The 21,771-nt window shown below is 39.4% G+C and overlaps 1 protein-coding gene across 3 annotated transcripts in view; it reads left to right on the top strand.

Moving 5' to 3' along the window:
• The window catches only part of LOC137256007 (rac GTPase-activating protein 1-like), a 40,148-nt gene extending 22,339 nt beyond the window's left edge, over positions 1–17,809 (top strand). For all 3 annotated transcript variants that reach the window (XM_067793661.1, XM_067793659.1, XM_067793662.1), the window contains 12 exons: positions 588–687; positions 1,341–1,386; positions 1,727–1,824; positions 2,663–2,716; positions 3,195–3,259; positions 3,964–4,027; positions 4,701–4,812; positions 5,756–5,861; positions 6,350–6,482; positions 7,092–7,212; positions 7,783–7,879; positions 12,805–17,809. In XM_067793661.1, coding sequence (XP_067649762.1) covers positions 588–687; positions 1,341–1,386; positions 1,727–1,824; positions 2,663–2,716; positions 3,195–3,259; positions 3,964–4,027; positions 4,701–4,812; positions 5,756–5,861; positions 6,350–6,482; positions 7,092–7,212; positions 7,783–7,879; positions 12,805–12,877 — 1,069 coding nt within the window. In that variant the 3' untranslated portion in view covers positions 12,878–17,809. The remainder of the gene's footprint in view (positions 1–587; positions 688–1,340; positions 1,387–1,726; positions 1,825–2,662; positions 2,717–3,194; positions 3,260–3,963; positions 4,028–4,700; positions 4,813–5,755; positions 5,862–6,349; positions 6,483–7,091; positions 7,213–7,782; positions 7,880–12,804) is intronic.
• Positions 17,810–21,771: the final 3,962 nt, after the last annotated feature.

Here is a 21,771-nt window from a genome sequence, read left to right on the forward strand (position 1 = left end):
CCTCCACTATTCTCTCTTCTTCATGGACTGACTGCTTGTTTTAGCATGGCTTGTATTCTGAGTGCTCTGATGCAATACTTATGGAAATTCATATGTACCCTATAAAAAGGCTAAGAGACATACCTGTATGTGAGTTTCCTATGCTGCTCTTAAGCAGGTTGTACAAGGACATATCTGAGTCATGAAACAAGAAAGTGACATCATCAGACAAATTTGGGAAATGTTTAGACATTGTTCAAATCCAGAGTGTTGTTTATGTTATTATGTTTGTAAGTTCTGAGAATTAGGAAATGTATTATTTCAGTTTGGTATTTTAACTGTCATTTGATGCATGCTGACTTGGGGATGTATAGTGTTCTTTGAGCTGGTCTCAGGTGCCGTGGGGTAGCCCAGTGGCTAAAATGTTTACTTATCACACTGAAAACCCAGATTCAAATCCCCACATGGGTGCATTGTGTGAGGCCCATGTCTAATGTCCCCTGCCTTGATATTGCTGGAATATTACTAGAAGTGGTATTACACCATCCTCACTCACTCAGAACTGGTTAAGATGAATCCCTTTTGTAACACAGTCACTTTCTCAGCAGGACCCCAGTGCTTGGTCGCAGCTCCTCGGCTGGGAAGGGCCTTAACAGAGTCCATGTGTTCATCTCCAGGACGTTCATCAAACCAGAAACCTGTGTGCCAGTAAGGAGGGACATGACCCCTTTGTGCAGATTTTCTTTCAACAGAACATACATGCAATTTTTGTTTTAAGTTTTATTAATTCAATTAATTTTTTTTCATCCATTGTTATTATAGAAGCCCATTGTTAATGAGGGTGGTTTTGTTATGTACTGGTATTGATCAGCATCTGAGCTTGTCTTGTGATTGATTAGCTATATTGTGCTCTGCATATGTATCTGTGGATGGAAGCAATGCCAGCGCACAGGTTAAGGGGTGAAAGCATATATTGTAAACCAAAAGTCTCCAAGTTCTTTAATCTGATAGGTTGTAAAACATGATTGAATGGTATTAGAATCCCGGAAATTTCAAGACTTTTCTTTGCATTGCGTATTGCCACGTACATATATTGCACTATTTTACTGTTGTGTCGTCAACAGTGGTGACATTATTTAGATCAAATTGTGACGTAAAGTCAGAATGACGTCACAAATAAGCAGTTCCAGATGATACTTCGGGAACCAGATGCAACAGCTAGCTAATGACACTTCACAGCTGTACCTGTACTCAGTGTCAGCAAGTGCAGATAGTATAACCCATGTGCGCCTTTTGCTTTACTTCTGTGTTCCCAATTCTACAAGCATGGTCACTTTAAAAATGACACCCTTCTGTTTCAGTGTGGTAAGAGGATTCGCTTCGGCAAGCTGGCAATGAAGTGTAAAGGTAAGTGAATGCTTAAAATGGGGTTTCATCATGTTTAGTGCTCAAGGTTAAATATTTCTTGGCATTGTCTATCTACCACCATTTTACCCAGGTGGTTATTTTACCCTGATTTTACAAGAAAAACCATATTTCCATTTGATACTTGTAATTTCAACTTCTTCATATAAAGTCTGCTTATGAACAGCAGTATTAATTAAACCTTACGGTTAATGTTGTGGTGAATTATTGGCACCTAGGTTGGATGATGCATTTTTTGTTTATCTGAATTCCCAAGAAGGTGTAAACATGATTATTCCCATTGTATGTGTTGTTCCATTCCTGATTGTGTGTGTTCCCCTAGACTGCAAGGCCACCTGCCACCCCGACTGCAAGGACCAGCTGCCCCTCCCCTGCATGCCTAATGCACCTAGCACCCCAGGGGCACACCAGAAAGCAGGGGTCAGTACATCAACACTCCATACTAAACTAAGGTTGCAATGATTTGGTTCAAATCATCAGAAATCGAATCTGAAGCCTTGGTTCCAATTTCAATAACCATTTTCACAGTTTCGATTTAATGTTTGAATACCTCTTTAAATTATTTCCACGGAGGCAGTCATATATTTGACTCCAACTCAAGCAGTTTTGAGTGCGAAATGTTGGTTGACCATTGGTCAATGCAGGGCTAATTATCCATTGAGAATTGTTAGTGGCTTCCTTGATAATAAGGTCGACTCTGAGAGATAAATGAAATCTGATGTTTTTACTTGCATGAAGAAATGAATCGAAACTGACCGAATTGATAGTATAATACCAAAAATCGAATAGAATCAATTCATGGATGAATCAATGCATCCCTACACTAAACTGATACAGTTGTCATCTAACAGTCGCAGCCTAAGAATATTTCTTAAGACTAGTTCAGAGAATGCGTAGAAACTTTTGCTTTAAAAGACAGATATACATACAGTACTTACATTTTCCCTCAGTTTATTCATTTTAAACTGGTAACTAAGTCTTTGAAAACATGTTCAGGTCTTTAGCATTAAAATGCTACAAGTCAGGCATCACTAGCATCCTATGATTTATGCTTGAATTCATCACAGATCATTTCTCAAGGGCCAGCAGATGAACATCAAAGTAAGGGAAACAAAATCTTGGAAGGGTAGGATATTGCTCAGTATGTTCATAGACCGTTCTTTAATTTGTTATGTTTACCATCACCTACTCATAACTGTTTAATCCACAGCAATGTATGTCTATCAGCTTTGACATGAGATTACCATGTCTGTTTCAGGGCCTGATTTCTGACTTTACACCCAGTGATTCTCCAATGATCCCATCGCTTGTGGTGAGTCAGTATGAACTAGTCATTACAGTTCTATTCCATATCTTGAAACACACGGTTTCATTAGTGTAAAAATTGTTGTATGTGTCTGGAAAGTATCATTTTATGTTTAACAGGATGTCAAAAGGTGTTTAATTAATTGGTGTAATTAATATGACTAATACAGCTTAGTTGACTGATTTAGTCCCAATAGGGATATTTATATAATGATAAATTATACTATCTGTCATGTTTCAAGAAGAAACTGAAATAAAATTACTTATATGATTTTAATACATGCCCGGATTAAATTTGCTCAGTTGACGTCACTGTTGCAAATCCGACTTTATTCTTCCCAGTCTTAATAAATGTCAGTGTATTCATGAGTTATTCATACATTAGCATTAATACAGTATCAACATTGAAAGTGTGCGGCTATCAATAGTATTCATAATACAGCATGTCTTGTGGTACTATAAACATACATATTTTCCCCTGCCAGGTTCACTGTGTGAACGAGGTTGAGACACGGGGTCTTGCAGAGGTGGGCATCTACAGAGTACCAGGGTAAGTCTGTGGTGTCTCCTGGCCAGGTAAAAATGCCCTTGTAGTGCTGAATCTTGGGAAATCTCTAATTGTGGGATTAAAGCAGCACTGAGCTAAAATGTCACTACTATCAGGTATAGCTTGGCAGTGATCCCCTGAATGTCACCTCATCTTCATTTCATGTGTGCTCACGTTTTTACAAATTTTGTAATGACCAGGAATTTGGAAATGCATTGAATGTGTCATCAGTGAATCTATAACATCTATCAAACTTGAAAAAGTTACAGTTTAAGAATCTCTTTCCTGACCATGATAGAGTTCAAAAGTGAATGTTTCTGTTTCATACCTTGGGAATAAAAGCACTGGATTCCACCGAATTGATAACACTAGCCATTATATGATCAAAGATTGATTTAACTTTTACAAATTTTGAATTGTTTGATGTTGTAAAGAGACAGCGGGGTAACCAAGGGTAACACATTCAGTACATGAATTTCCATACGTGTCCGTAATGGACTCACTTACTCAGAGTGGTGGGTAGCCCAGTGGTTAAAGTGTTTGCTTGTCATGCCCAGTCAAATCCATTTCTGGTGTTCATCGCTGTTATATTGCGAGAATATGGCGAAAAGTAGCATAACACCATACTCAATCACAATTGTAAAATTGTTAGACATCTTACAAGTGACATAATGGGCTATGTGTATCATAGAAGTATTTGTTTAAAGGTCAGACAGGGAGGTGAAGGAACTGAAGGAGAAGTTCTTCAAGGGAAAGGGTGTCCCCAGGCTGGTGAGTACAGGAGGCTCTATCATATCCTTTGTGAGGAGTGTAAAGTAGAGCAGGTCCACTGTAGAATATCCTTTGCAGGAAGTTAGGGCTAGAGTTTGGGCAAGAACAGATCCATGGTAGCATATCCTTTTTGGGGGGACTAAAGGGCAAGAACTTTACCATGGTAGCATATCCTTTATTGGGTGTAGGGGCTAGACACCGTACCACGTTAACATTTCCTTTGTTGGGAGTAAGGGCTAGAATCGTGCCATGCTAGCATGTCCTTTGTTGCATGTTTGGGCAAGAACTGTACCACGGTAGCATATCCTTCATTGGGAGGGAGGGCTAGAACAGGTCCATGGCAGTGGTTTCTTTTGGACATGTTGAATTGGTTGATATATGTCCATGGACGTAGATCCTCATGATGTCAATAACTGGATTGCCATGTTACCGCTTGATTATTTACAGACTAGTCATACAACTGGAAGAATGCAGTGCTGTGTTAAACTTAAACCGCTAACAAACTATGTAGACCTTTTGGCTACTCATAATTATCAAATTGTTTATTGTCTTATCCAGTCTATAACTCCTTCAATACTGTGTAGTGTTAAAGAGTAAAGGAAAAGATATAACTGACTAAAGATGTCCCTAGCGTTTATTGGCCAGGTGTATCATGACGTGCTTGTGTTTCCAGAACAACATCCATGACATCCATGTTGTCTGTGGTTGTCTGAAGGACTTCCTGCGTGGGCTGAAGGAACCTCTGGTCACATACAAGCTGTGGCTAGAGTTTGCCCAGGCTGCGGGTAAGTACAGCTTCCTTAGCAACAGAAATTCCCACTATAGTCTGTTTGCAGTGAAAATGTATAGATGAGTTTCACTTTAAACTATGCTTGTTGTAAGAGGCACCTAACAGGATCAGGTTGTCAGGCTTGCTGATTTGGTTGACACGTCATCGGTTCTGATTTGTGCAGATTGATGCTCATGCTGTTGATCAATGGATTGTCTGGTCCAGACTATTATTTACGGACCGCCACCATATAGCTAGAATATTGCTGAGTGCAGCATAAAAGTTAAAACTAAACTCAGTCACTCACTTTAGACAAAAAGGTAAATCAAATAAAGTGAAATTAAGATCGTGAATCCTCATAATTTCACCTTGCTAGTTGAACATGTAAATCACAGAATTTTATTCAGCTGAGAACAAAAGTTGTTTAACAACAGATCATAGATTAAAATCGCTGTTATCGATTTGTATTACGAAGGGGTAAGGGCATTAGTTAAAACAGCCGTATATGACGAGCATTAACTTAGACAAACCCTACTTGTTCTCAGTGCTTCATGTAATGTGCATACACCTTGTGGTTATTGCTGGTTAAAGCATTTTATCGTCATGCTGAAGACCAGTGTTTCGTTCCGCAGATGGCCACAGTTGTGTGGAGCCCATTTCTGCTGTACGCTGCCTCTAAATTGCTGGATATTCAGGGATGAGAATTTTCTGTGAAGCCGTGGAATTCCGTGTATTTGATAGCAGTGGTGTCATTCATGATATATGTTATACTGTTTCAGTTAACATGACCCCAAAGATGGCCATCCCATTTTCCACTTTTTTCACTCAGACCCATTCTCATCCCTGGATGTTGCTAAAATCTGCACAAAACCATGCTCACTCACTCAATTTTTAACAGCATGTGTTACATGAGTGTCGTTTTAAGCACATTGTGATGATAAACTTATTTGTTTGTGCAGAGATTGCTGACAAAGAAACCTCCCAGAGACACTTGTACAGCCTGGTTGAGCACCTCCCACAAGCCAACAGAGACACCCTAGCCTTCCTCGCTCTGCATCTTCAGAAGTAAGTCTTGGTCCCGTTTCACAAAGTTGTCACAGCACTATGACCGTCGTAAGACAACAGATACAATATAGGAGACTGAATGCTACAAGAAAAGTTTAGAGGTCCTAGGTTCACGAAAGCTTTGTGAAACATGTTAGGTAACTTTCAATGGTAAACACAGCTGTTGATTGGAGATATGAAGCTCTGGTCTGAAGTGTTTTGATTACCTATCATATGAATGTCAATGGTGAGTCACTCTTTGGTACTGTTATAAGAATCAGTCAAGATTTGTATGCTATGCTTTGCTTGTATGAAATTGGAATAATTTCATTTAAAAGTAATCAAATTCCACCTGACCATACATTTGACAATCTGTGAAAATCATTACCACTAAACACTAGCTATTGTGCACTGCTTGTGATCATAGCCCTTTAGTCTAGTGAAAGATGTCCAGCTGTTCTATGTTATCATGCGCCATGACTCCATAAGCTGTATTGATAATGTTTCAGGATCGCGGAGTCCCCCGAGTGTAAGATGCCCATCAGCAACCTGGCCAAGGTGTTTGGTCCTACCCTGGTGGGTTACTCCACCCCCGAACCTGAACCCATGCAGATGATCAATGAGACACGCAGGCAGAACATGGTGAGTGCACCAACATCTGTAACCACAGTAAAGAAGACCTTTTCATGTATCATAGCTTTTTCAGACATGAATATTATAGGTCTTGAGAATGATGACTTTCTATTTTACTACAGGAAGTTAAATCACGAGTTAGTTAGTTTGTCATAGTTTGGAGCATGAATGCCTTGATGAAGTTCAAAACGGAACCCATGTTACAATTTGTTACAGAGTTATAACACTTGTTATGCAGTTCTGGACTTACTGCATGGTGGCTCCAATGGGGGCAGATTTTCTCAGATACTGCTGCAGATAAGGAACCCAGATGTGGGTTTTCAGGACATCAATGTCATGTTGGACTTAAAAAACAGGAACCAAAGAGGACCGAAAAACTGTGGCAGGGATACTGATGACATGGGCCCCATTTTACAAAGCCCTCATAGTGCTACGATTATCGTAAGTCAGTGTTACAGTATAGGAGGAAGGAATGCTGCAAGGAAAGTTACGAGATCTTAGGCTTTACGAGAACTTTGTGAAACGGGGCCCATGGACATTTCACTGATTTAGAGTGAAGCTGTGGTTGACTAATATAAAGTGAATGTACTTATGACCTCCCCTCATGTGCCTGTACAGGTAATGGAGAACCTGCTGGAACTGTCTGGTGAATTCTGGGTCAAGTTCCTCAATATTGAGGACACCAGTTTGTATCCACTCGACCCCAACACGCCGAACACACCCGACTGCAGCCGAGCAGGTAATACAATCCTCCTGACATTTCTTACATCTACACATCCCCCTTGTGTCTTTTGGGGGTAGGTTCTATAGAATAGAATTTAATCTTCCAAAATCTGCCAGGCTTACAGAGCATAGAGTCATCAAGTAATGATATACATTGGCACTGTACACATAGTAGACTTTGTAGCCACCACGGCATAGATGGAATATGGCTGATGACACTGTTACACATTCACTTACAGGCATTGAAAGCTGCTTCTCGTGTTTGCACCTACACAAACTACACTTGTAAAATGAAGTGATTTAAGCTGAGGATGATACTATATATCGTATTTGAGGAACCGTGATATTTTGCCTTCAGTTCGGCATACTGTAATACATTTGCAAAATTCAGTATTTTCCATGTTATGAAACAATGTAAGGTTTGACTCTTGTCAGTTTTGTGCATTATGATCATATCTCAAATACCAAAACAAAATAAACCGAACTGAAGGCCATGTACCGTTTAACCCTTAATGTATACAGCAGAGTAATTTGTGTTTTATGGATTTGAAATGATGCATAAATTGATTAATGATGATAATGACAGTTCCCCGAAGTCGACTTGGCCCAGTACTGACCCCTGGTTCTTACGAGGCTGAGACACAGCGAACACAGACCTGGTCCAGAAACACAACAACTCCAAGGTATGTGCTCGAACCTTGCTCAGTTCATTGCCTCATCAAAACAGGCAAAGTATGTTAGGGATAAAAACATGTTTCATATCACACATTGCTGACAAACCATATTTGGCTAGACAACGCAAATATTTTTACAAAAGACTATTAATTTACTGATGGTAAATGTAAGAGTAAGAGCAGACGTCTGAGGTATAATCTGCACCTGCTCGGATAAGCAAAACATTTGCAGTAATTGACAGTCTACAGAAAGCAAGATGATCTGACATTACAGTTTATGGACTTACTTTCATCACATAAATGGCGCTCTTTGTAGCCAGATTGACACTATTTGTCATCAGATAAGTGGGCATTCATTGTTGCCTGATTGATGTCAATGTTTAATATGCCTACTGTAGGAAGTAAATACTTGCAGTGACATTTTTCCTACAAATTTGTGTTAAAAGGACTTTATTCATTTTAACTAAACCTGCATATGATTCTGTTGATCACACACCTGACAAACTGCTGTTCATGCAATACAGTTGTGACCATCTCACCTGTTTTTAATCATCACTAACATCTGTGTTCACCAATATGCTGACTACATACTGAGTCAGCCATTCATTGATGTCACTATGGTGTTAGACTTAACATTGTGCTGTCCTTGCAATACACTTGCGACCATCTCACCTGTTTAGGCAGTTTAGCTCGTGTTTGTTCGTGAATATTCATCAAATGTAATGGTTACTGTACTTCATTCAGTCGATTTTCGATAAGTTTTTGAGGGGCATTTAGAAGTGAAATACATTAGAAAGAAGATTTTTGGATATCAACTTCTTTATTATGAGTACACAATGTTTCAGAGTTGATGTTTACTCCTTCATCAGGTGAGTAAGCATTAACTCCGAAACGTTGTGTACTCATAATAAAGAAGTTGATTTTCGATAAGTTTCAATCATTAGAACACCTCATAGGCATCACTAACATCATCTGTATAACTCATACTATACTAGGCACTTAAAGAAACTGTGTATACAAAACTTCAAATCTAAATTTATGAAACCTGTGTAGACACATCAGGATTTAAACTCAGAGATTAGTGACGTATGCAATAAGCATGCACATGCCACATTTCGTGACGTCAGTGGTTTCGTCCTTGAGATGTGCTATATATTGTTGCATGTGCATTCCACGAAAGAGCAAATGTATGCCACACCATGCCGTCACTTTGGAAAGCTCAACCCCTACCCTTGCGATCGTTCAAAAAATTAAACGGTTATAGAAACGCTCAGCATGCCAAGGTCTGCACAGCGTCATGAGGCCATAGGGATGGTCTGTCGGGGAATGTCTCAAAGACAAGTGGCTGCACATTTCCACTGTCACTCGAACACCATTTCTGCACTGGTGAGATGCTACCACACAAATGATGTCCTCATAAGTCAGCCATGTTCTGGACATCCACATGTAACAACGCCAAGAAAAGAGAGATGGATAAAGGAGACCCATCTTCGCTACAGGTTTCAGATTGCATTGATGACAGCACAGACCATCCCAGGACTTCATCGTATTTACCCCAACACAGTTCGACAACATCACATGATCAGATATGACATCCCACCATACGACCTACCCAGACTCAAGGTCACCAACAAGCTTGCCGAATGTGGTTTCCGAAATCATGTCCGCAGATCCTGGTTTGGGTGGAGAAATGTTGTTTTCCCTGATGAGTCCACGTTTAACATTTCCCTTAGTGATGGACATCAACGTGCCTATAGACGCGTGGGAGAACATTATGGACAGGCCTGTATCTTGAAGAGGAATTGCTTTGGTAGCAGTTCCATAATGATTTGGGGTGGAATAACAGCATGCCAAAGAACTTTGGTGATTGTTCAGGGAAACTTAACTGGTGTGGGCTACAGGGATCAGATTCTTCGACCTGTGGCAATTCCTTTTCTGCAACGTAATGAATGGCCCAGGATTAACAGTACAGCAGGAGAATGAGTGCCCTCATACGGCAAGCGTTGCTGTGGATTTCTTTTCAACACCACAGCGTTGAATTACTTCCTTGGCCTGCAAATTCACCAGGTCTCTCCCTGATAGAACATATTCTGGATGAGATGGATTGACATCTACGCCATCGTCCACATCCGCCAGATATCGTCCTTGACCTTGCAGCAAAACTTGAGAGAATCTGGTGTGACATCCCACAAGCCTTCCTTGCATTTTTAATAGGCTCTATGTGGACTCGTGACATCATTATGATTGACTTTTCAATTGAAATTTTCCCGATTTTATATGGTCTCATGATCCCTCCATTAAAGTTTATATGTACCTTTGACATTGTCATCATACTTATCAACTGTAATATTTTGACAATGCACAGTTTCTTTATGTAGCTAGTATGCATACTGAATCAGTCATTCATGGACCAAGGGATCACACCTAAAAATGTGCCCTCTGTGTACTACAATCCATGCACACAGCTCATCTGTCTCTTGGCATCTCTAACATCTGTGTTCCTCAACATAAAGGCATACATACTAAAGAACATTCATTAATGTCACCTGGTATCACACCTGATATGTGTTATCCATGTACAATACTGGTGTTCGAAATACCCGCCTGCCCAACCATCGGGGCCTTATTTTCAATACGAACCTCCAGATTCTCAAATTCACCTGCACGAAAAACAGACTAACAATAAGACATGTATATGATGATATTCATCATAATGCAGGATAAATAAATCATTCATTCACTCATAAAAATAAATTCTGAACTGCAATTGTTGATTGTCAAACCGAAATTATTTGCGGGCAGGTAAGTTTTGGTCAGGGCTGGCAAGTTTTACATCAAACCACCCCTGCGGTCTGGCATAAATTTTGGGGAGTTTCATACCCTGACAATACAGTTGGGACTATCATCTCTCTCTACGAGTGTAGGACAGCTTCAACCTCAAATCAAGATTAATCCATTCATTGATGACCCATGATGTGGGCCATTGTCCTCGTTAACCCATCCCAGATATGCTGCAAGTCTTCTTTGCTGTTAGCTCATTATGTCAGTGGTTGAGGCACAGTGCTTAGCCAGGCTTGTGACAAGGTTTGTTCTCTGAAAGGATTTGATTGAGATCTGTGGAGGTTCTTGGTGTGTGAATGCAGTCTAATCTAGTACGTCCTCTCCTGTTGATAATGCATCTCTCCCTGGCTTATGTGTCACTGCTTGTAACTGTTATTATATTAGAACTAAACCAATATACCTTCATGCTCAGTTGTCCTGCCTTACAATCACCCGTCCATGTCCATCATGGTGTAACCCAGATATATGTCCATCCCCTGTGTTGATACATCATCCTTGTATACACATGATTTATCATCATCTCCATTGTAACCCTGAAGCCATGCTTAAGGCTGTTCTGCTTTTTCTCGCCCTGCTCATCAGACTGGTCTCTTCTTGTGACTGCATGCAGTTACCTCCCTTTCCTCTGTTGGTAGGCTGATGCCGCCATTAAAGCGATTGGCTCCGCTTGCAGTCAGTGAGAGTTCTCTCTGATGCCCAGGTCTTATTTTTTCACCTTTGCTCAGGTAGGACAAAACATATATGACATAATTATAAGAGTTTTCTTGCAGTCTGTAATCCTTGAAAAAATCAGTAAGTAAATACAGTATGTGACTAAGGAATAATGTCTGTTGGAGTTTAAAGAGTTGTGTGAGAGGTTACTGAGCAAACAGAACTTTATGTTGAGAAACAAAGTTGTTCATTGGTACTGGATTAAATAATGGCGTTGCTGAGCTTTATTCCCCAGCTTTATGCATGTCTTGCTCCCAACATCCCTCCTCCCTCCCTGTCCTCTGGAGCCTCTGAAATACTTGCTCAGCCATTTCCTGTGTAGAAAATGGGGTGACTGGAGTCTTACCAGACATCAAAACATTCCAATATGTGCAGTTTCACTTAATTGTTGTTTCATGGCCATTAGGTCTGTTCTGCTCCATATCAACCAACATTTCCACAGAATGGGATAAAGTGTATCTAATGTTTCTCATAATTGATGAGATTGATAAAAATCATGTTTTGTGTGGTACAAGACCTGTCATAAAATTAAACTTAAGACAATGTTTGCTCGGTTGTCATTACCCACATGTGACGAAAACATTACGGTCACATTAATGTCTTATGATTATTCCACATTAGAATTGGTCAAAAGGACTGTCAGTGATTTGGTTTGTCTGTCACAGATCTTCAAGCATCTGTGATGTAGGTAGAAATGGAGATGTAACACTCTGCACACGGTTCATATACGATGAACGAGGTTAACGGTTTCCTGTCTGGCGAGTATGCTGCTGTGTGCTGAGGGAGGTCAATGGTTTCCTGTCTGGCGAGTATGCTGCTGTGTGCTGAGGGAGGTCAATGGTTTCCTGTCTGGCGAGTATGCTGCTGTGTGCTGAGGGAGGTCAATGGTTTCCTGTCTGGCGAGTATGCTGCTGTGTGCTGAGGGAGGTCAATGGTTTCTTGTCTGGAGAGTATGCTGCTGTGTGCTGAGGGAGGTTAACGGTTTCCTGTCTGGCGAGTATGCTGTTGTGTGCTGAGGGAGGTCAATGGTTTCCTGTCTGGAGAGTATGGTGTTGTGTGCTGAGGGAGGTTAATGGTTTCCTGTCTGGCGAGTATGGTGTTGTGTGCTGAGGGAGGTCAATGGTTTCTTGTCTGGAGAGTATGCTGTTGTGTGCTGAGGGAGGTCAATGGTTTCTTGTCTGGAGAGTATGCTGTTGTGTGCTGAGGGAGGAGTCTGAATTATGTTCATACATGATCAAATGAAAACATTTCTATGGAATCTAATACTGGATGAAGATATAACATTACAAGTTTAATGTATCCTGTATGGTGATCCCAAGTCATTTACTAAAATATGATATATGCATTTATTGATTTAAGAAATTTGCATTTTTCTTGTACAGGTTGCCATCTCGACACAATAACACAACCCAGAGGCCACGCCAGTTCTTCACGTCACCTTTTGTGTCCAACTAAGAAGACAACTTGTGTCATGTGTAGAGAGTTCTCGTGTCTCGTTTCTTGTGTCTTGTGTGTACAGAGCTCCAGTGTCCTGTATGTACAGTGTCGTCATATCACTGCCACCACACCTCCATCCCCTGTGGGCATCCGTGTATATAGTGTCAGCAGCCGAAGCCCACAGGAGTCTGGTGTGGACCAGCCCACCATTAGATGGTGGAATTGTGATGTAAATACTGACTGTGTATAGTAATCATGTTGCAATAACACAGCCATGTTATGCAGTAATCACATGTATAAACGAATCATGTATCAATATTAGTGTATCGTGTGGAAATTCACAGTATCCCCTGTCTGTTCCACTGTTGTGAGTTTCAATGTCTTGTGCTGGCCATCCCGAAAAATCATCTCACTACAGAAGCAGTGATTTATCTTGATGAATGTAGGAACATATTTCCTTTAGGCATTAATTCATGTATTCATAAAGGTTGCTAGTTGACCCATAACAAAATGTAATTTACGCCAGACCAGTTGGTTTTATGGATCCGACAGTCATATTTTTTGCTGTATTATGTTAATATGATATAAGTAAAATACTCTTGAAATCAGTGTGACACCTGAGTTCACTCAATGTATTTTTAGTTGACATAAACAAATCAAAAGACTTAACATGGAAACTCATGTGGGTTTTTGCTTGTATTGATGCTAATATTATATTTTTCCTTCTATTGGTGCTTATGTTTTTCTTTTTCCCTCCTGCCGTTAGGTATTTTGAGGACAAAAATCTGTAAAACAAGACACAAAACTGGTCTGGCCTAAGTTGCATATTCATTAATTGAGGGAGTACAACATATATTTTACATTTGGAATTGCCCTTCATGATATTTCCCTGAAGTGCAAGGATGACTAAGTAGACATTCTACTGTTTCAGTGAAGTTCCCTAGACCTACAATTATGTCACTAGATAGTATAATTAAGAGGTCATCCATACCTGTTTCAACTATATCTGGACATAGTTGTTTGCATCTCCATGATGCTTGGGTGTTTTATTTATTTTTTTCAACATCGAAGACACAGAGAATAGGGAAACCTTCTGTAAGCAAAACAAATTTGCATAAAATAATGTTTCTTCACCAGTTAAAATCCCTTGACTAGTTTAGATTCCACTGTCCTTGGAGTCAAGCTATTCACGGTAATCTCGTGTTGCTTCCTATTTGATAGTCAGCAGTAATAGTTGGTATATGCCCACATTACAGCAGGGGACCACCTTAGTGAAACTTAATCACTTTGCAGGGTTGTAGCGCCATCCAGATGAAACATGAGAACTTGCAATATGTTTAACAGCTCCATGTTGCTCGTAGTTGACTCCACTCATAGCTTAACTCCAATGTGTTTCAATGCCAGCTTCCTCTTCTCTGAAGAAACTTGGGACATGTGCCCATGAACAATATTAACCTAACTTACATGTCTCCCTGTTGTGAGGTGACATTGACTGGAACCCATTTAGATAATGCAGGCCATTTCTAGATGAGTGGTGAAATCTACCAACATACTGAATATACAGAAAGGGATGCTGTGGTGACTGAATGGTGCACAGTGATGCTTTATTTATGTTGCTCGACACCATAGTGCATATTGATAGGTATCTGTTTCATAGATGGTTCATCTTCAGGTCAGATGACTTGTTAAATTTGGCAACCCTACGACACAACAATCGTTCATTGTTTTTCATTTGTTTTATTCTGAAGAGCATCCAGAACATCTGTGCCAAATTGGTATCGCCTGCCATTTGGTTTTATTTTATTGTATGCACATTTGGTCAATACTTAGTGTGCATTTATTGGTGGGGTGGGGGCAGGGAGTTTATGAATATTAAACTTTTCTTCCAAATTTTAATGTATTTTCATGATCTGAAGGCCAGTGAACCCCTTTTATACAAGTATCAGCTTATAAATCATACAGAATCATTTTGTTTTGGGAACTCGCATTCAGATGTGCCAGATTGTGTTGCTGTGTTCCCTGTAACACAATACAGGGAAACCTCATTATTCCAGACACTGTTGACTGAGACACCCCATTGAGATAACTGCTCCTGGTATATATATATATATATATATTAAAGTGATAATCACTGATTTGTTCACTCCGAAGTTTCTCAATCCAGAAAATTTAAAGGTATCCAGATTAACATTGTTTCTTGTGGATTAACAAAGTTTTATTTGGATGTAATGAGGTTTCTCTTGAATTGATTTTACATATATGAATAAATCCATCACCAACTACTACTCCCTTTATTAATTAAGCATATGATTAGTAAAGTGCTGGTTGTGTAAAATACAGGGTCAGTACCTGCTGTTGGCAAACTGATAATTTGAGGTCAACCTAAATGGTATTTAAAATATGCGTTATGAACTGCATGCAGTATACATATTTTTGGGTTTAGGAGTAGTTCCTCAACTTCACTAGTTGCAAGGGTTCTGATCCAAAAAAGCGTTTGTACTACTATGATATTCATAAGACTGATAAACTAAAGAGTTTTGACAGGTTACCAACGCTTTGTGGATTGGGGCCCTGATGTATGTGATGCAACATGGAGCCTCATTTTCGAGTTTCGGAGGGTGGCCACTTTTGTGTTGTCATTTTATGTCTAGCTTTTGTATAAAATATCTGTCTAGTGATGTTCATAAGCTAAGTAGTCAAGCTTGCTACATTGAACATTACTTTCATGGTAAATGTGTTCAAAATAACATAATTGTGTCTTGATAAGCAATATTATTTTCATATTGGTTTTACTGTCTTGTAAGTAAAATATCCTTTCTATTTTTACAAAAATCAATATTCTGCTATTTATTATGTGGCCTTCATGAATATTATAGATGCAAATAGTGCATTTCTGAAAGCTGTTACGAAATGACATTTATATCACAAGGGAATTATATATCAGAACATTTATTTACATGTATCATCCGACGCTTGTCTACAAACCATACATTGGTTGATTGTGTTGGAATTATCCTTTTGCACTTTCACAGCCATTGAAAATAATTTGATGAAATTGCAAATATCAGGAAGTTTTTAATTTAAGAATTCTTGCAGAAAGGTCTATCTAGCTTCAGTTCATAACCATTCAAGCTGAATGCCGTTATATTGAAATATATTGCATCCAGCATGTAGCTTATGATATACGAATAGATTTCAAACTAATACCGTTGAGATTCTTGAAGGATGCCATGTTATTCCTGTCAGTACCTGCCATGAAGGCAACATCCATTGCAACCAATGAACATTCTTCTTGTTCTGATGATTAAGGGCTGTGGTTCTTCTAGGCCAAGACAAGTTAATTATCTGTTGGTTTTTCATGGTGAAGTGATAATTTGGCAGAAAATTATTGTGTTACCATGATTGCATTTAAAGACATTTTGTTGTGTCCAGGATATCCTGTTGACTTTTCTTGAGTAGCAGAATGTGCCATAGAAAGAACAAGGTTGTGTACTGATGAAGATTGTTAAAGTAATCATTTGTGAAAAAATCCCCAAAGAAGTGCTTCCATGTTTTGTTTACTTGACGAAAAGGACCAGTCTAAGTAAACTTATCCTCAGTACTTTTCGTTACACTCCACCACTGAGTCTAACAAAACCTTATGGGAGGTCGCCTCAGGTAACCTTTGAGATTGACCAATCACAACACAGCTTACCAAATCGTGAAAGTGCACATTCGCATATCCCTTATAAACTTTTTATCTCGAAAAGGTTCGTACCCGAACGATTCCGAATGCTGTTTAGTGTACGATCGCTTCAGGGTGATGCACATGGTATACGTACTGCCATGACAACGATGAGTACACAGTCGCTTAAAATAGTATTTTTGACAATATTCAAGAATGTTATCTTGCGGAAATATTAGCTAATGGTAACCATGTCAACAGAAACCCCAAGGCGTATAGACTGCTGGTCAAATAACTGTGTTATAGGCTGATTTTTGTCTGTGGAGAGATCTATGTCGGTGACCTAAATATTTTGAAAGTCCCTCCGATCCCTAAATAGTAGCCGTTGTCTGATAGGTTAAATCTGTTTAACCGTCTCGCATTTGATTGGACCGTCATTGGTTGCTCAAAGGTTACCCGACGCGACCTTCTATTAGGTTTTGTAAGACTCAGTGGTGGAGTGTAACGAAATACACTGAAACGAAGTTTACTTAGACTGCGAAAAGGACAGGCTTTTAACGTGAACTTGGCATTTCAAAATAATTTTTGTAAAGTTCATGTGACTTAACATGTTTGTCTCTACTGATTCGGCATAACTGTTAATTCAGGGCGTAGATTTTCAAAGCTGTCTTAGTGCTAAGAAAGTCGTAAGTTAATGTTAATGTATGACTCTTACAACTGTCTTAGCACAAAGAGAACTTTAAAAAATGTAGGTCCTATTTTGTATGTTACATGAGCAAATTTTCACAAAAACTGTATGTTCATAAAGCATACACAAAACAATAGGATTAGCATAAGACAGCAATAAGGGAATTTGCCAAGTGCTACAATGCTTTTGTATCCAGTTTGGAAACTGACAACAATCTTCAGAGATGGAGATATGACAAACATGGTGGTACAATGTATTTTATGTTTGTTGTCAGCCTTATTCATATGGTACGTTTGTTTATCAAGGAAATGAAATCATGGACTCTTTCATGGGAAACTGATTTGTTATTTTGAGTGAGATCGTCATTCAATCAGCATACATTGTGCTTCTTACTATGAAACAAGCACTGTGAATGCCTGGAACCAAGGTATTGTCTGTTCATGGCCTTGACATTCTGCAGCCCTTCATTTGCTGTTACTGTGTTGGTAACCTTGCCATTATTCTGTTACCTGATGTTACCTATCTCTACAGACAACTGTCTTTCTCTTGTCTTTCACTCCATTCCCACATATCTGTGAAATAAATACTTTTAGAATAATTTTGGTTTTGGGATGTTTATTTGTATGACCATGTGACCCAGATCTCTTTGGACGTGTACAGCAACCCATGCTTGCCATAAAAGGCGACTAGGCTTGTCGTAAAAGGCGACTAACGGGATCGGGTGGTCAGACTTGCTGACTTGGTTTACACGTGTCATTGGTTCCTAATTGCGCAAATCGATGCTTATCCTGTTGATCACTGGATTGTGTGGTCCAGACTCAATTATTTACATATAGCTTCATATAGCTGGAATATTGCTGAGTGTTAAATATCTTTCCATAAACGATGACAGCTGATTTTCCTCATGCACTTCGTGAGACGAAAGATAACGCACTGACACAGAAAGGGGACATAACTCTGCTAGACTTAGAAGTACAATGTTGTTCAATGTAACTCAGACCCGTGAAGGTCCGGGGTAGAATAGGCCTTCAGCAACCCATGCTTGCAATAATAGGCAGCTATGCTTGTCGTGAGAGACGACTAACAGGATCGGGTGGTCGGGCTCGCTGACTTGGTTCACGCGTGTCATTGGTTCCCAATTGCGCAGATCGATGCTTATGCTGTTGATCACAGGATTGTGTGGTCCAGACTCAATTATTTACAGACCACCGCCATATAGCTGGAATATTGCTAAGTGCGGTGTGAAACTAAACTCACTCACTCAATGTAACTCGAGTGACGTCTTGAGACTTCGCAGTAAATACGGAAGATATGTTTCTGTGAGGTTCAGTTAACCAGGACTTTTATCATTCGAGCACATATATCAAACTGCAATAGTGTATCACATGTCATATAATAGATGGCAAATCCATGTTCATAAGACGCAACTTAGAGGCGAAATGGATGGAAATGACTCATAAGTGTGTTCATGTAATTTGACTAAATGTTGCACCGTGATTAGTGGAGAAACAGCCTCATTATCAAAAGTGATGAATTAATCTTTTACACAACTTTCAATGGCGTCAGTGTGTTTTGCCTGACGATGTCGGAGAAATGCGACCGGGGGCGAAGAAAGCAAATTGTTTTATGCACAGGGGTTCGAATCTCTGATTGGACGATAATTATCACGTAATGAGTGTAGCGGTAGATTTTTCTAAAACATTTATGTCTTCACCAGTTTCGTGCAAATTTGAAATATGTGCTAATCATAACATAAAAAACAATATACGACTGCAAAGGTCTACATTTTTACTTTAAAAAATTACAGTCCAAACAGAGACTCGAATCCTTCAGGTCATGTCTAAGTCCGATAGGTTGCAAAGTCTACTTTCATGTAGTACTGACCTTTTCAGCAACATTCATGTGTAAGTCAGGGTCTTTTTTATGATGGAAGCTACTTTAGCATTTTCATTATAACATGTATCTCACCTTTCAATGAATGAAAAACTGAATTTGACCCTGATTCTAAAAAATACTACACTAACTGTTTTACCATGTAAATATTGTCAAAGTTGAAAGGTTCAGTGTTTAGTGGTGACGTTTCTGAATAATCATTTATTATTTCAAATAAGCAGATTACTGTGATAATCAACATGCTATTTGGAAAGTCAAATCTCGGAGTTAATATCCCGTTTCAAAACGTACGCTGAAAACTCGTGAACTGCGTTGCATGGACAAAAAATGCGAGATTTTTTTTAGGTTATTTTCAGCCATTTTGAAGTTTTGAAGTATATCTGTGACATACATGAAACTTTCTTGACCCGAACTTCGAACTAAACTTGCCATTATGCCTAACTTCGTAAATATTACCACGTGCAAGTTCTACATGGCAGAAATTCAACTTGCATCCAATAAACATGGATGTGTTTTTATGGTCTGTGAGACGTCTTGATACATTTGACCTCTCATCTACGAGAACTGTGTAATGTACACTGTGCTATTATTTGGTATTGTGATTGGAGAAAGCTACATTGATTGTTCGATGTGTCACACGTTGTAATTTGAAGGAACAGTTTGGGGAAAACCGTGAAAGTTGATCAGGAAACCCTTCGAGGGCGATTCTCTTAGTCTCCCTATTTTGACCCCAAGAAAACGTCATGACGAATCCATAGAAACGCAGCTGCATGACGTCATGTCGTTTCAAATGACCAGTCAGCTTTGAGAACCGAACACGTGATATTGTAAGGGTGAAAAAGTAGGAAAGTTACTGCATGGCACAGTTCAGTGGATATTCCCAATGTACCAAGCATGCTAGAGGCAATTAAAACCTGACTTCATAAATACTCGTAAAAAAAATGGGGAACGCGGACTTTCAATTTGGATAGGAAGTATAAGAGTTAACACAATTTTCAAACGCAGACATCTTATGAACGCACCGCCATTTTTCTTGTTCCCAATCCCTAAACACAATGCATGGGGTGTGTTCTTGAGTTTCAGGGTTTTCAAGAAGGTCGATAAATCACTGTCAGCCATTAATGTTGACATTCATCTTGCATCACAAAGTTGAGTTTGCTTTTGTTTCAAGTATGTTTTTCTTATCTTTTTTTCTCTTCTTTTTTTTGCTTTCACAACATCAACTACTATCATTTCAACATTGATTGACCCCTAAATATCTCCCAAATCTGTCAATCGTAAATTAAAAATGAAGTATGTTTCCCTACTTTCTGTGGAGAATATGTATGATTTTTTTTCTAACTACATGTTTACCTGCTGAACCAGCCCATAAATGTCGTGAGAAACAACTAAAGAGGTTGTAATCAATATATTTGTCTCATCCAGGGACTATCATCAAAGATGATTCTCCTGCACATGACGCACATTGCAAGTGTTATTATAAACGGAGCGGACTTTTAAGCTGCGCCAAAGTATTATTAAACATAATTAATAAGGGCACTATGATTAAACGTATAATTTATTAGATGTATCTTCGGTACATTTTAGATTTTATGTGGAAAATAATATACTGAACTTTCGCGCATTCTGACAGCTATTTTAAGTATATATTTAACAGCGCACGCACAACTAAGGCATTTCAGCAACGGGATAGTACACTTGTTACGAAATGAGGTGGAACAAAAAAATAGAAGTTTTGCAAGAGTAGCGTTAAATAAATAAATAAATAAATAAATAAATAATAGTGGAAATTAAATTGGGAGGCCGAATTTAAAAAGTAAACTAAATGTGAAATAAGCAAAAGCCTGTTATCTGCAAGGGATATTGTATTGTTGTTATCAAAAGGGAATGCGTGCAGGGATAGGGCGATTGGAGACGTTTGCAAGTAAAACAGAGCCAAGTCGTCCGATCTGGCGACTAATTGTAACCCGGATTCGCTACCGGGCGAAAATAATGAGTCGCCACTTTGATCTCCGACCTGCAGGTGCGGATGTGTGCTTACAAGGACATATTCTACTCATTAGCTACACAGCTTCAGCTATATGATTATAACAGCATTGTGACGATGTCTTTTACTCCAGCTTGAACCGGACTACACAAACAATGCTGTAGAGGATTAGGTCGCACAAAGACAACTGACACCAACAGCTTTAAGGCTGTTATTCAACATTTGTCATATCACCATCACAGTGAGTCTTCAATCTCAGCTTGGGCTTACAGAGGTGTGATGCTAGTTATCAACGCCTGTTGATCATTGTTCTAGCCACAATCGGCATGCGCGGTGACGTTGGAGACGTCCTGGGAGATGCTTCATTGCTGGATATAAGTGTAATGAAGCCGATCCTTGTCATTATCACGATATTGGTGTCAGTTAGAAGGCGACATTTCAACATTTCAACATTTCAACTTTATATCGTCTCCCACCTTATTTTTGAACTGCAAATCATCATCACCTGGCCATTAGAGCTGAAAGTGATCGTTGCATCTTTGGCTTCAGCTTGTTTCATTTCCTCGTTGTCAAGGGAACAGTGTTCATCTTTCATCCTCCACACTCCGGTTCATCCTCTATCATGGACCCGATATTCGCCGACATCATCCGGACTCAGAGAGTCATCACCCGGGCTGTCC

Source organism: Haliotis asinina, chromosome 11 (assembly GCF_037392515.1).
Source record: "Haliotis asinina isolate JCU_RB_2024 chromosome 11, JCU_Hal_asi_v2, whole genome shotgun sequence".
Taxonomy (NCBI): Eukaryota; Metazoa; Mollusca; class Gastropoda; order Lepetellida; family Haliotidae; genus Haliotis; species Haliotis asinina.